Source organism: Gymnoscopelus microlampas (genome assembly GCF_963454915.1).
Source record: "Gymnoscopelus microlampas genome assembly, chromosome: 13".
In the NCBI taxonomy this organism is placed as follows: domain Eukaryota; kingdom Metazoa; phylum Chordata; class Actinopteri; order Myctophiformes; family Myctophidae; genus Gymnoscopelus; species Gymnoscopelus microlampas.
Window position 1 is genome coordinate 46049713 of NC_139950.1, and position 16025 is coordinate 46065737.

The window sequence follows — 16025 nt, forward strand, 5'->3', positions numbered from 1 at the left end:
CAACCAAGAGTTTGTAACAAAATGAGGAAACACACAAACAAAGAACGTTTTATGATTTTATTAAAACTAACTTAACCCCATATGGGTAACCGGTGTCTCTCAGGGCTCAATACTAGTGTATTTTCTGTTTTGTGTTATTGTGGGGAAAGCTTTGGCTGAAAATAGCCGATCGACAAGCTCACAAGTCACAACGTGTCGTAGTGAGCTTGTCGATCGGCTATTTTCTGTTAAAGCTAACCCCACAATACGGATACTGGGGTGGTTAACAGTGCTTAAAGGGAAAGACCACTTGGTAGACGTTTGGGTTGTGTAGTTACCTTGCCATGATGCATCTCCAAAGGTGGGCAAGAAATCAAAAATAATTGCTCCATTGATAATTCAAAATATGCTCATTGAATTACATTGTATGCTGGAACAGCTCTCAAAGTCACTCTTTTAGCACAAACGAACGCAAATAAAGTTGATTCAGACAATATAAATCATCACCAAACCCAGTACCGTTTGTATTTGAAAGGCTAACATCTCGTTGATTTTGCCATTTTTATTAAAAAGAAAACCCGGACTGGATCCGCAGACCAGGATTCGGATCTTCAAGTAAAATCAGCAGGAAGTTGACATTTTTATTTAAAAAAAAAAACAGTACTGGGTTTGGTGATGTTCTATATTGACTGAATCGCTTTGTGTTCGTTTATGTGCTAAAAGCGTGACTTTGAGAGCTGTTTTACCGTACAATGTAGGCATATTTTGAATGATCAATTTTTATTCAATGGCGCAATTATTTTAGATTTCTTGTTCACCTCTGGAGTTACATCATGGCAAGGTAACTAACTACACAACCCAAACCTGTAGTTAGTTACAAAGTGGTCTTGTCCTTTAGCAACCAAAATCCAAAAGGCTGGAGTGCTTCCAGTGAGCTTCATGGTGAGAGAGAGGACAAGAGTGAAGTCCAGCCACTTATTTTATAGAGGACAATCCAGGTGGGCCAGATCACCACTGATGACACTCCGCCCTCCAATCATTCTGAAACACATGACACATGGTTAGTAACCATGACAACCACACCAGTTACCCTGATAAACACTGACAATAATTATTGAATAATAATAATTATTCATAGCATATTTTTATTGTGTGTATATATATTATGTAGATAAATTACTGATAGCATTCTTTCTATGTTGGTGGGGAAATGTAAGGTTTGTGCGTGATGAATCTAAAACTTGCCTTACATTGGAAGGGGGGAAACAATAATTGACAATTATGAATTATGAATTCCACTAATAAACTTACATTATCACTGGTGTTCACCGTTCACTTAAGCTACGGGGTTGGGAAAAGCCATCTAAAACTCAAAATGCAATCAAAAATCCATAATTCAAGTTATGCAAGTTATGTCTTTTCAACAGACGTCTCTACCCACTGGGCACACATTACAACAACGCCCAAACGCTGTGCATACGACGTCCATACGACGTCCGAGTCTGACGTGTGGCGACGTCGTTTCAAAGTATTTTTTGCCAAACAGCTGCTACTGAGGTCTGACTGGGACGTCGTATGGACGTCGTATGCACGGCGTATGGGCGTTGTATTGAGCGTGTGTGTCAACGGCCAAACGCCGTGCATACGACGTCTATACGACGTCCGAGTCTGACGTGTGGGCGACGTCGTTTCAAAGTATTTTTTGCCTAACAGCTGCTTACTGAGGTCTGACTGGGACGTCGTATGGACGTCGTATGCACGGCGTATGGGCGTTGTATTGTCTGTGCCCAGTGGGTGAAGACATGCGCGTCAATCCCGGGGGGGACGGGGGGGTTTTGTCCCCCCCCCAGCTTCAGATTGGACCCCCCCAAGCTTCAGATTGGACCCCCCCAGACCCCCCCCCCCAAGTAATTTAGGATAATTAAAAAATACTTTTTAAATTTAAGTTAATAGAATCCGAACCCGCTTTTGAAATCATGACATGCACTAACAAAAACTAATTTATCCCCCCCCCCGTGTAAATCCCAAAATGGTTTGGTCAGCAGTCCGCATTCATCAGCAGAGATTCTAAGGCAGTTCTACTCTGTAACAGTAAAGGGGTTTCAGGGGAAACCAGCAAAATGAGGAATAATATAATAAAAGACTGTGGAGGGGACCCCCAGCGTGGTCAAGAGCCCCCCCCCCCCTTTTTTTGGGTCATTATTCATTAAGAGCCAGTCTGGATACCAAGAGGTCACAGGTTTGATGTTGTTTCAAGATAACCATGATTTTAAAAGAATCTCGACACATTTTGAATTAATTTTATTAAGTTTTAAATACAAATCTTTCATATGGGAGCCCTTAGGCACTACATTTCAGATTGGGGTATGTGGCCAAATTCATATCAATTTGCGGGTCCTTCAAATGAAAATGTTTGAGGACCACCATATTGTTTGAAGTGCCAGTCATATGACAAGTAGAAGGTTAAAAGTTCAACTCTCACCCTCGCCAGTGTCAAAAACTTTATATTTGAAATCCGAACGTTTATGTAGATGAATGAACGGGTCAAAAATGGAGAAGGAAACCTCATACCTCATCGTTTCGAGCTTGTAGATCTGCTGTTTTTGATACTTTTGTATGACCCTGTAGTATGATCAAGTAGGGCATTCATTTATGCGAAAACCCAAAAAGTTAGAATATGGAGATGGGTTTCTGCCCAACAACAGCGATATACTGCAGGGTGCAGTGCTACCATGTTTGTTTGTTTGCATGTATGTATGTAGGCTACGGGTCTACTGGGCCGTGCTGGCTGCATACCAAAACACACATATCCCATTACAGATAATGCATCCTGCCTCCTATGCTACATTTGAGAGATTGCTTCTCAATCAGGACAGCTTGTCATTTCATATCTGGTCACATTGAAACCACACTGACAGCTTCCTGGCTGTGACGTCCCGTGTAGGAAAATTGCACGTTACAGTCTGGGCCCATTATTTAGAGACAGTGAATGATCTTAAGTCTGTCCTGTGACATCAGGAAAAATGGCAAGTGAAGAGCTCAGAGATGCAGCTGTGGGCCTGCAGCGTCAGCAGAGCTGTATGACTGCCATCTAGTGGCTTTTAACAGTATTGTCACTGTGGTTTCTCTAGACTAGACCAAGGGATCCCAAACTCTTCAGACCGCGACCCCACTAAAATAATCATATTACACAACCTCCATGCTGGTGGGCAGGGACTTTCCCACTGCATTTTTGGAAACGGACAAATCTGCTCTTTTCAAATGAGTCCACAGCCAAATGCATATACATTTGGGGGTCCTTTACATGAAAATATTAGAACCACTGACCTAGAACTGGATACGATAAGATGTTTGCAATTAGAAAAGTAACTCTGGAACCTTTTTAAAGCTTTATTTAAAGTAGATCAAAAGTCCTCAATATGAAAAAGAAAAAACAAGGGGTACATTACAGTAGAGTTAACTGAAATTGATACAATTAAAACAACTTTGAAGGTGGGTGGGGGAGGAGAGGTAGCCTCGGCTGTCAGAACTCTACACGGGCGGTGATAAGCAAACAGTAACTGATGGTCTCACAAAACAAGATGGCTTGAAGAGTTACATGGAAAAAGATATGGATGTTGAGATGGACTAAAACTGTTCAATAAATACTTATAAAACCTAAAGTGTTCACACGTACTCGCAGAGACAATGCCTGAGGTCTCCTCCTCACGTTTAAAAGGAAAACAAACAAATGACACCCCAATAACCCGAACTCGACAAGAAAAGAAAAGAAAAATCACTTCCAACCTTTTTAAGTAAGAAGACCAAGTGAGACCTTTCACGATAGATGGCGGTTTCAAAGTTTGTATACAAATAAAATAAACCATTTCATTATGTCACAACGAATAATGAAAGAAACTCAACAGAAGAGGAAACTGTACAGTTTAACAATGTCAGAACAAGCAACAGAAGAGGAAACTGTATAGTTTATCAATGTTCGAACAAGCAACAGCGGGACCCAAAACATAACTGCCAGGTTAACGGTTAATTGGTGGCCTACAGCCACCTAGTGGCTAAAATGAGTGCAGCGAAAGGAACATTTTACCCTTTGTGATGCTATCTGGAGGAAGACATGGGTAGAAGACATCTCTCCCATGCAGCCAGCTAGCCTTATCCTGCACTACACTGTTGGCTTAGAAATGAGCTGAATGGTCTAGTCTCCATTATCAACTATAGAGAAACTGATAACAAAATCCCTGCTCCGCTCTGGGAACACATTCCTCAGTCAGAACGCTCCTGCTAGAAGGACAGGGGGGTGGTGAATGTGATGGTATTTAAAAGGAGTAGTTCACCCCAAAAAAAGGCTTGAATTCATGGATATTTATTTTGTTTTTGTCGCATTCCTAAGCCAATAATTTGCTAATTTTGCTGACGAATGCGACAAAACAAAAGAAATCTCCATGAATTCAAGGCTAATTGTCAAATTATTGGCTTAGGAACGCGACAAACTAAAAAATCTCCATGAATTCAAGGCTTCACAGGGTGTGTAATTGAGTAATTTATGGGGTAAACAACTCTTTTAAGGGAAATATAGTCTGTGAGGGGCACAGAGAGGAGTAGAACACTCCGACAGTCCTATGTCAGTCATTGCAGGAGTTGTACAAAGGGCTCTCAGTCACTGTCAAACTTGATTGAGTTGACTGAAGTGGAGTTGATGGGTCCTCCCCGGTAGCTTCCTCGCTTCTTCTTCGTCTTTTCATGACGGAACGACTTGCCCTTGGTGAACTTGAGCGCGTCGTTGGCTTTCGAACCCCAGTCACCACCAGTGGATCCACGCTGGAAGAAAGAGCACAGCGCTGCGTTGCTATGGATGGATGATGGTCCATACTAAACATTCATTTCTACTACTTTGTACTGCTTTTGATAGTGATAGAACTAGAACAGGGGTCTTTCAACAGGGGGTCCGGGATCCCTAGGGGGACCTCAGTGTTGCTACAGGGGGTCCTCCAAATCTTTGTGTGATAGGGAACAATAGCCCGAAAACAGCAGATCTACAAGCTCACAACGCCTCGCAGATCGGCTATTTTCTGAGATTTGGTGTAGAGGGGAATGTATAGAGTAAATGGTCAAGTTGACTAAATATTGACTGTTTAAAAGTTTAACTGTCTGAAAATACACATTAACATGAATCCAACTATCTATGACATTTTTTAATCTGCAACACAATATGTAGTGGGGGTCCCTGCTTCTCTCTCTCATCTCTCTCTCTCAGCTAAGGGGTCCTTGGCCTGAAAAACGTTGAAAGACCCCTGGACTAGAACAAGGATTTGGGGGGGGGGGCTGCTCTCTGGTAAGTAAAGGGCTCACCTTGGCTTCAAATGAGTTGTCTGCGAGATTGTGGTTAACCTCCACGTCCTCCTCCCTTACTCTGCGGAATGGTACATTCTTAGTCTGTGGGGCAAATACATGGACAGACATTATTAGACAAAATCCACCAGCATCATGTTCATGTAAAGGTTGTGTACTGTGTGTGACTTTCTATTGGTTCAGAAAGCCAGTAATTACTGTCTACAATTCTGTCAACTTTTTCTTTGTAATTAAACAGGATAAATATATGATATACATTTCACTATACATTTCAGAATAAATATGTTTATTCTTTGCATTTAAAAAGGTAGGGTAAGTGATTTTCTTTGGTTAAAATAAGTGTTAAATAGCTCTACATTCTGATGCTAATCATTGCTATAGAGTGTTTATTCAGTAACAGGAGTCTCCGTGTCTCTCCAGCTCTTTATTAATGCATTTTCAAGCTGGGATACTGTACCAATTTTATCCAATCAGGATGGAGAACTCACGTCAAGATACAGATTAAACAAGTGAAATTGGAAGTGGTGACACAAATAAACGAGCAGACAAAATTGTAACTGGAACACTAAAAAAAGTAAAGCTGATAAATGGGTACTTTCTCCTGATTGGCTGACATTGTGTCAACTACCTGAAAATGTATTTTCTGTTATTAAAGAGCTGGAGACATGGAGACCCCTGTGACTGAGCAAACACTATATAGCAATGATTACTATCAGAATATAGTGCTTTAACCTTTTAACCCATTAAGACCTGAGGCGATTCTTAAAAATGTTTTCTAAACCCTAAAAGTTTTTTGAAAAAGATTTTTCAAAAATAGCAGATATACAAGCTCATAGCGCGGCACCGAGTGCCGCGCTATGAGCTTGTATATCTGCTATTTTTGCATAGCCAAAGAAATCTTAAGTGACACAGATGCGTTCCAGGTCTTAAAAATATCACTTACCCTACCTTTAACTTTGAGTACTAAATTAAAATAAACGTTTGAAGCCACATAAGGATAATGGCTGGAGAAGGTCTTACCTTCTGATTGGCTTTTGGAAACGTTTGCGGTGTGGTGGGCTTCTTTTGCTTCCCCTTTGGTGTCTTCACTTCATCTTCCTCTTCCTCCTCGTCGGACGAGTCTCCGTTGCCATTTGTACCTGTGTGCACATCAACAGGGTAAAGACCTGCGGTGTCAGGCGTGCTGGTGACCTTTAGCAGTCAAATTGTATTTTACTGGGCTTGACTGTATATGCATGGATAGACAAGAGACGGCGTGCTTAGAAAGGCCAATACAAACAGGGGAGGAAACAAACAAGCTTGACCTTTCAGGTAATGGTCATTTTTTGAGAGATGCCATGTACAGTCTCGCTATAACCACATTGCATTTTCCCCCTTGTAAATACCAACAACAGATTCAGCGTTCGTTTAACCCATTAAGACCTGGAACGCATCTGTGTCACTTTTTGATTTGAGCTAAAAAGCATTATTTTACACTTTGGCTATTCAAAAATAGCAGACATACAAGCTCATAGCGCGGCACCGAGTGCCGCGCTACGAGCTTGTAGATCTGCTATTTTCGAAACATCGAGAAAATGTTTGCAAATTAATATATTTACATTATTTTGAAGCAAACATTTTTAACTAAAATCTTTGCTTCTGGGGGGTCCCTGGAACAAAATATTTTGAGATGGGGGTCCGCGGCCAAATACACATAATTTTGGGGGTCCTTGACATGAAAATTTGAGGACCACTGACATAGAAACCTAGGTTTTTCAGTAAACTGTTAGGATTTAGAAGACAAATTTTGTAGAATCGGAACCTCAGGCCTTAATGGGTTAATAGTTTACCATTTGTTGTGGGGGTGGTGGGTGCTGCGGCAGCTTTAACTTCCTCTTCCTCATCAGAGCTACTGTCGCTAGATGAGGACTCCGCCTTCTTCTTGGCTGGGGTGGTCTTGGGTGTTGTTGCGGCTGCCGCTGGGGTGGTCTTAGGAGTTGAGGCCACTGCAGCTTTAAGTTTCTCTTTCTCTTCCTCGTCAGAACTACTGTCACTGGATGATGACTCAGCCTTCTTCTTGGCTGGGGTGGTCTTGGGTGTCGCTGCCGCTGTAACTGCCGCAGGTTTCACAGGCGTCTTACTGGCCTCCTCTTCCTCGTCGGAGCTACTGTCACTAGATGAGGATTCAGCCTTCTTGGCCGGGGTGGTCTTGGGTGCTGCGGCCGGAGTAGTCTTAGGAGTTGTGGCTGATGCAGAGGGTTTCGCAGGCTTCTTAGTGGCTGCTTCTTCCTCGTCGGAGCTACTGTCACTAGATGAAGACTCAGCCTTCTTGGCTGGGGTGGTCTTGGGTGTTACGGCTGGGGTGGTCTTGGGTGTCGCGGCCGCTGTAGCCGGTTTCACAGGCGTCTTACTGGCCTCTTCCTCGTCGGAGCTACTGTCACTAGATGAGGACTCAGCCTTCTTGGCTGGGGTGGTCTTGGGTGTTGCGGCTGGGGTGGTCTTCGGTGTCGCGGCCGCTGCAGCGGGTTTCGCAGGCACTGCTTCTTCCTCGTCGGAGCTACTGTCGCTAGACGAGGATTCAGCCTTCTTGGCTGGGGTGGTCTTGGGTGCTGCGGCTGGAGTAGTCTTAGGAGTTGTTGCCGCTGCGGCGGGTTTCACAGGAGTCTTACTGGCCGCGTCTTCCTCGTCAGAGCTACTGTCACTAGATGACGACTCGGCCTTCTTGGCTGGGGGGGCCTTGGGTGCTGGGGTGGCAGCTTTAGGCGTGGCCGCCTTACCGTTGGTGAGTGCAGGCTTAGCTGGGGTGGTCTTCTTCTTAGCCTCCGTGTCAGAATCGGAGCTGTCCGAGGAGTCAGAACTGCTCTCTGCCGTCTTCTTTGCTGGGGCAGGAGGAGTAGCCTTGACGGCTGCGGGCTTGGGCGCAGCAGGCTCATCCTCCTCAGAGCTGTCACTGTCAGAGCTGCTCTCTGCTGCCGGTTTAGCTGCAGGGGCCGCAGCAGGCTTGGGGGTCTGGGGTGCCGGTTTAGCTGCGGTCGGCTTGGCCTTGGCCGGTTCCTCCTCTTCCTCATCGGAAGAAGAATCAGAGCTGCTCTCTGCTGCAGCGGCAGGCTTAGCCACAGGGGGAGCAGGGGCGGGGGCCTGTGCGGCTGGTTTAGACGCTGCTGGCTTGGCCTTGGCTGGCTCGTCCTCTTCAGAGGACGAGTCAGAGCTGCTCTCTGCAGCAGCAGCAGCAGGTGTAGCAGGCTTGGGGGCAGGTGTAGCAGGCTTGGGGGCAGGTGTAGCAGGCTTGGGGGCAGGTGTAGCAGGCTTGGAGGCTGGCTTAGCGGCCTCCTCATCCTCAGAGGAGTCGTCGGAGCTGCTCTCCTCCGCAGCCTTGGCTGCAGGTTTAGGGGTGGAGGCAGGTGTAGCGGGCTTGGAGGCGGGTTTAGGCGTGGCTGCAGGCTTGGTCTTGGGTGGGGCTTCGTCTTCAGAGGAGTCATCCGAGTCGGAGCTGCTCTCTGCTGCCTTGGCCGGGGGGGGTTTGGGGGTAGAAGCAGCCGCTGGCGTCGGCACGGCAACAGCTTTAACTACAGGCTTCGCTGGGGCCTCGTCTTCAGAACTGCTATCCGAGTCTGGAACAGATTCATGGAGAATATAAACCGTCAAAACACTTTGATATCGGACTGAATCACTTGCCAACTTATCAATGACTGTAATCCGACAAGAGTAGCGCTGAGAACCGAAGTCACATGCAGTGTTGATTTTGACAGCAAATTTTTATTTTGTTTTAGTCATAGTCTTTTCAATGAAATTCCACTTAGTTTTAGTCATATTTTAGTCATCTGAAATGTTTTAGTTTTAGTCGACTAAATATAAGATTATAGTCAACTAAATTTACAGTTGATTTAGTCGACTAAAATGTATTTTGGCGGTGCCTTGATGGCAGTGTAATGGCTGATTTTACACTTGGTTGCGTGCTGAAAATAGCAGATCTACAAGCTCACAACGCGTCGCAGCGCGAAGCGTTGTGAGCTTGTAGATCGGCTATTTTCAGAGCGCAACCAAACATAAAATTACTTGTCTTTTAGTTCTACTGGATCTCTTCTCCACTAGTCCCTCACTAACATTTTAGTCTACCGTAGTTTTTATTTGTTCACGAAATTGTCAATATATTTAGTCTTAGTTTTAGTCATCATAGCTTAGTTTTTAATCAGTGAAAAAAAAAGGAGTCGACGAACATTTTTCGTCATAGTTTTAGTCGACGAAGTCAACACTGCATGCATGTCAAAACTGCTAGTTATTTTGGAGTCCAACTGGTGATATAGCAGCACTGGTCATGTGGGAACGTGTCCAGGTGGTGCAGGGGTACCCCAAGAGACCAGGGCTCAAAACCTCCACGGTGCCTCTGGCTTGGCCGGGCAGGAAAGTAGATACTAGGGGAGGATGATCATCTCTATCGCTGCACTAGCAACTCCTACAGATAGGGTGGCTGTTCAGCAGGGAGAGGAACTGGGAAGGATAGCGTGTTCCTCTGCATTCATTACTTCTTCCAGTCAAACTCCTCCCTGGTTTTTATGTTTCGTTTTGCATGAGTTACTCCCTCTCTGTGAAGTGTTCCTCACCGGAGCGTTGATTTTGTAGACTAAAACTATGACGAAAAATGTTCGGTCGACTACCTTTTTTCACTGAAGAAAACTAAGTTATGGTGACTAAAACAAAGACAAAATATATCGACAATTTCGTCAACAAATAAAAACTAGACTAAAATGTTAGGGAGGGACTAGTGGAGGAGAGATCCAGTAGAACCAAAATACATTTTATGTTGTGTTGCGCTCTGAAAATGGCCGATCTACAAGCTTACAACGTGTCGCACCGTGACGCATTGTGAGCTTGTAGATCGGCTATTTTCAGCAGGCAACAAAGTGTAAAATCAGGCACTACGACGCCATCAAGGCACCACCAAAATACATTTTACTTGACAAAATCAACTGTAGATTTAGTCGACTATAATCTCATGATTAAACTAGACTAAAATTAAAACTTTTCAGATGACTAAAATATGACTTGAACTAAATAAAGTTTTATTCAAAAGACTATGACTAAAACCAAATCAAAATTGACTGTCAAAATCAACACGGCCTCACCGTCTGGTGAAAAGAAGTGACTGGCGACCCTATCGAAGGAGACATGTGGTTGTCTATACCCTTCGCTAGACCAACCATAGGGGTTGGCAGTGACTATAGACATGGGGGGCAAAACTATAACTTTCAAATCCTCATATTTTGCCATCTCTCACCTGAACTTGAGGAATCTGCTTTTTTTGCTGGGGGTGTCTTGACTGGTGCAGCTTTGGCTGCAGGCTTCTCTGCCACTGGAGTGACCTTAACTGCAGGCTTCTTTGCCTCTTCTTCATCCGAGCTTGAATCTGAAGAGAGACACGCACATTATCAGCTTGCTCCCCTACCTCAGCTCGTGTTGGAGAATGCATAATACATTAAGTGCCAATGACTGCAGCTGAAACGTTCATCTTCACCTGAGCTGTCAGAACTGGACTCTTGCTTCTTTGCGGCGGTTTTGGTGGCCTCTGGTTTGGCCGGGGTGGTCTTCACAGGGGCAGGTTTAGCTAAAAGAGTACAACAACCAGATCAGATAATGGTCCAACTTCTGCCAAAAAAGGCAAAGACCAACGCAGAGAGCTCTGGCAGTGAGGAGTCAAGCAGCGAGGCAGAAGATCAGATAATCCTTACAAAAGCAGAAAGAGACACGGAAGAATCCAAGGCTAACGTGGAGATTCTTACCGGTCACTTTTTTCTCTGCCTCTTCGTCACTGCTGTCTTCACTGCTGTCTGAAGAGTCACTTTTCTTGGCCTTGCTGACTGCTGGAGCGGCTGGCTGCTTCTGGTCTGGAGGTGGGACAGCGCTGTAAGCTCCTGTCATGAAAGCAGGGAGGCCGATCAGCACAGTGGTTCATATACAGACATGTAAATGTGAAGGAACACGTGTAGCGTAGGCTGTGACTAACAATTGTTTTCTAAGAGATTACTCTATTACTTTTTCAAATAATCGAATAATTGAGAAGTCTTTTTTTCTTCAGACAAAATAAATAAATGAATATAGTTTTGTATATATATTGTATACGTCTATGTACCAATCAACGTGGAAAAGAACACGGACTAATCGATTAGTCTGATTAACCACCACCACTATTGTTTCTGTCAGGTGGAAATGGAAATGTACAAAACTGTTACTTTTTTCATAAAAAAATAGCAAATGTACTGTTGACGCTTTTGTGTGACGCTGTAGTATGATGGTATAGCATGATGTATACAGTATGATGGCTGTAGTATGAGGCCATTAAGTTACACAAAAATTATAAAAACAATATATATTCTTTGAAATAATAATGTATTTACTGTTGCACCCGCTTAAACACACCTTCTCTGGGTTTCTTGCTGGGAGGAGCCTCTTCCTCATCTGAAGAAGAGTCCTCGCTGCTAGACTTGGCGGCGGCTGCGGTCTTAGCGGGAGCAGCGGGGGGTTTCACCTGGGCTGGGGGCTTCACTGGAGCCTATCAGGAAGACACTGTGTCAGGTTATCATGGCAAAAGTTCCACATACCATGGTCTGGTAGGCAACAGGCAGCCTTGGGGAGTGATCATTTAAATCAGTGGTTTTCAACCCTTTTCATATCAAGGTCCATTATTTATTGGGCATTTGAGCCACGGACCCACCGTTTGATGAGATTTAGACTCTCAGACCTTAAACTTTACAATATTTTGTTGTCGTTGGATAAAATGTTGTCCACAATTCCATGCTGTATTGATGTGGTGCCATAGGAGAGATAACAGGCAAACGTTGATCAGAATAACAATTCTTTAATCAAGTAACGCAGATGTTTAACAATAATTTAACTCTTGAGAGCGTAACATGAAACCAAATGGACCCGTAAGGGTCCATTTGGTTTCATTTTACGCTCTCAAGAGTTAAAGATCTATAGGCTAAGGGTGCATTTGGTTACCAACTCTCCATCTAGCTGGGGACCACCTGGAACCCCCTCAAAGACCCTGGTTGAGAACCACTGATTTAAATGACAGGCATGTGAAATCAGGCAGCCAACATAGTGGAAGAAAATAGGTAGGATGTGAACAGTTAAGACAGCGGCTTTGCATTGATGACATTGGGTGGGATGAACATATAGTTCTCTTTCCATTCGTCTTCAAATGCTCCGTTTTAACTGTCAACTTTCGTCTTTAGAATTTTGGATTCAACCGTTCTCTTGCATTTATAAAAACAACTAATTTATGTTTCACATGCCTTAACACTTGTTTTCTCTAAGAAGAGAACTTGATCAAAGAGCTCTCCTTTATCTCCGTTTGAAAAGGAGCATGACTGTCTCCAGATGAAAAGTTATTATTTTTTAATTATAATTAGTATGCAGTGTAAGAATTCAGAAAGGGCCTGATCTGTAATGTCTAATGTATACTTTGTTACATGCCGAAAATAACAGATTTTCAAACAACTCATGTCGTCCAGTTTTTCAGCTGAGAATCCGTTCAACAACAATATATAATATAACAACGTATAATTTAGGTTTTAGATGTACCTTTGCTGCCTTTTCATCTTCAGAGGAACTGTCCTCACTGCTGCTGCTGTCTTTCTTCTGAACTGCAGCTTTGGGGGGGACAGCAGCCGCCTTAGGTTCTAGAAATGAAGAGCATTAGCATGTAAGATACACAAGGATGTGAGATCAATATCACACCAACCACGTCGTCCATCCATCCATGTTTTAGGACCAAAAACAATCTCCATCCATACCAACATGCCTGAAAACGCTGGCTTAGCACAGTCTTGTGTTGAGCTACTATTTAATCACATATCGTATACATTTGATGCAAATGGTTTGTCCATGAACTCACTGGGTGCAGAGACTTTGGCTGCTGGCTTTTCATCCTCTGAGTCTGATTCTTCACTGCTAGAGCTGGTATCCTTTTTCCTCTCCGCTGGTGCAGCTGCAGGTTTCACTGGAACCTGCGTTCAGAAAAGACATATGTTTAAAAGTGGAACAGACACGAAGTGACGTGTTCATTCTGTACATTGGCAGTGTGTTATTGGAAGCAGAGTCCTGCAACGGGCCGGGTAGGCGTGGATACCCGACGGGTACCCGCGATTGACGGGTGTAAAATATACTTTTATTAGTTCATGGGGACGGGCGGTACTGAACTAAGCGCGGGTGGGTAACATTTTATTGTGAAAATCAGAGAGTACTGTTTCCGCCCAAACAATGTCACTTGTGTAAATTAAGGGTTAGGGTAAGGGTTAGAGCACGCCGGTCAGTTGTCTTAACTCACAAAAACACATTGAACCTCCTGTCAAACCTTCAAATTAAAACCATCTGACAATGTAAACAAGGACACGTGCGTACTGCATGTATGGCTCCGTTCTTCACTTGACGTGCAGATTTCTGAACGAACCTGACCACTGAATGTACATGTAGTGACTGCCTGTAGGCTATTTACTGCATGTAATCACGGGTAACGGGCGGACAACTGGTCCATTATTTGACGGGCTGGGCGGGTCTAGTTTGTATTTAGATATAATCACAGGTGACGGGTCGGTCCACGGGTCTGATTATTGACGGACGGGGCGGGTACGGGTTGTCAAAATTGGACCCGTGGAGGACTCTGTTTGGAAGGAGTCTGATTATTCATCCCCCAACCTTTGCTGCTGGAGCCTTGACAGTCGCCGCTTCATCCTCACTGGAGTCCTCACTGCTGCTAGATGCAGCTTTAGCAGCTGCTGCCTTAGCGGGTGCTACCTTAGCAGGTGTAACTGTGGCTGCTGAAAGGACAATCATGGACATGAAAGCATCAGATACTAAAGTTACAAATGTTTGCAGTGGATTTAACATCATATCAGTGACGTGTTCTAATTTAAAGCGTGTTGATCAAATGAAACATTTGACATGTTAACATACCTGCAGGTGCAGCATCTTCTGCCTCGCTGCTCGACTCCTCACTGCCAGAGCTCTCTGTGCTGGTCTTTGACTTTTTGGCAGAAGTTGGACCACTGGCATCTACAGATGGACCATTGGTATCTTCGGCCTTGCGTTTCTTTGTTTCGGGCGACCTGGGAAGAAATGTTCGTAACATGAAGCGCCTCGGAAGCACTACCAAATGAGGTGCGTGTAGAACTGGGCGAGAAAACGAAGGTGATGCAGCAGCACAGTAAGATGGTGCCAACCAAATCGGGAAACAAATATTTTCCAAACAACAGACGATCACATTGTCTTTTGCCCCTCAGAAAGTGATCAAAGAGGAGCATGGATATTTATCAATAATATATTATTATAAATAGATGGAAAAAAGGGGTCATGATGATCATATTTTTTGCCATATTGCCCTGTGTGTGTGTACATGATGTTGATGTGTTTCTGCATCATAAGCAGAGTGAACATGTGCACGTGTGTGTGTGTGTGTGTGTGTGTGTGTGTGTGTGTGTGTGTGTGTGTGTGTGTGTGTGTGGGGGGGGGGGGGGGGGGGAGGGGGGCTTTGGGCAGTGGCGGACATTTAAAAAGTCTAGATACTGATGTACAGTAAACCGTGATGTCATGTATGTCCAACTGCACAAGTACAGTACACCCCAAAAACAGACCAATTAGCTGCAAGGGTTTGGGTAACATTACATAACCCCCCACTGGGCCCCACAAAAAAATGGGGGGGGGCTACCACTGGACAAAATGTGCCAAGAAGTTTAACAAGTCACTTACTTCACCCAGAAGTCGTAGATGTCGACTAGACTGTCTTCATTTTGATCTTGTGGAGTCTGGGGAAAACAAATATTGCAATAAATGAACCTTGAAAACTAAATAATTGTACTCTTTAACTCTTGAAAGGGCGAATACAACACCTGGCTGCCACATAACCGACAACACATGATCCTATAGATGATGGTTTTTCGATTAATTGAATGCACAGGACCCCAATGGAAACAAGCAATAGTGCTTTCTTGAGTTTAATCATTTTAGCATCCTTTTGCATAGAACTGTACTTCCTGTGCTCTTTTTTGCAAACTGTTAAGTATTCAATCAATCAAGTCAAGTGTGTAAAGCCATCATTAATTCAAACTGGGCAACTAGAGGCTGCAATACAGAAATAACCTAATTACAAGCTAAGTAACAATACATATACAAATATAAGCAACATCTGGTCTTTAACAGCAGGCGACACCGTCGTACGACGCAGGTATCCCTCCTCGTGTGAGTCAGTGTACTTTAAACAACCCTAACTAACGACTTGCAGCTGGACGTCGGGGACAACAATACACAGCGACCCTTCTCACCACTTTAGCCTTCTTGATGAACTGCTGGGCCGCCTTGGTGAACTTGTTCTCCAGTAGGAAGGAATAGACGTGTTTGAACAGATCACTGGGCACCGCGTTCTGCTCCGCCATCTTCACTCCACGCTCGACCAACGCGTCGCTCCGTCACATGTGGGTGCCGTGGGCGTGGCTGGCTGCATGAACAGGAGGCGCACAATGACCACGTCATCATATCAGCGACTCCGACTAGATACTTTCGTATCTATGATAGTCTTGGCGACCACACCTCCAGTGCGTCTGCACTTTCACCAGTAAAGCCCGTACTTCTCCGTACATGTACAAAGAACATATATAAGGTGCTTACCCGGTTGCCCCAAATGTTAACTAGCGATCCGGAGTCTTTGTGCAACGTATTAGTCCATATGT

At 44.2% G+C, this 16025-nt stretch overlaps 1 protein-coding gene across 2 annotated transcripts; it reads right to left on the reverse strand.

Moving 5' to 3' along the window:
* Positions 1-3356: 3356 nt before the first annotated feature.
* nolc1 (nucleolar and coiled-body phosphoprotein 1) lies at positions 3357-15752 on the reverse strand. Of its 2 annotated transcripts, XM_084076507.1 has the most exons (15): positions 15621-15752; positions 15049-15104; positions 14257-14408; positions 13999-14120; positions 13199-13310; positions 12886-12983; positions 11719-11851; positions 11082-11213; positions 10817-10906; positions 10580-10708; positions 7762-8915; positions 7155-7239; positions 6346-6464; positions 5326-5409; positions 3357-4794 (listed from the first exon to the last, which is right to left on the reverse strand). In XM_084076507.1, the coding sequence occupies exons 1-15, from the start codon at positions 15729-15731 to the stop codon at positions 4630-4632; spliced, it is 2742 nt and encodes a 913-aa protein (XP_083932633.1). In that variant the 5' UTR covers positions 15732-15752; the 3' UTR covers positions 3357-4629. The 2 variants fall into 2 exon arrangements, with proteins under 2 accessions (XP_083932633.1, XP_083932632.1); XM_084076506.1 differs by having other exon boundaries at positions 7155-8915.
* Positions 15753-16025: the final 273 nt, after the last annotated feature.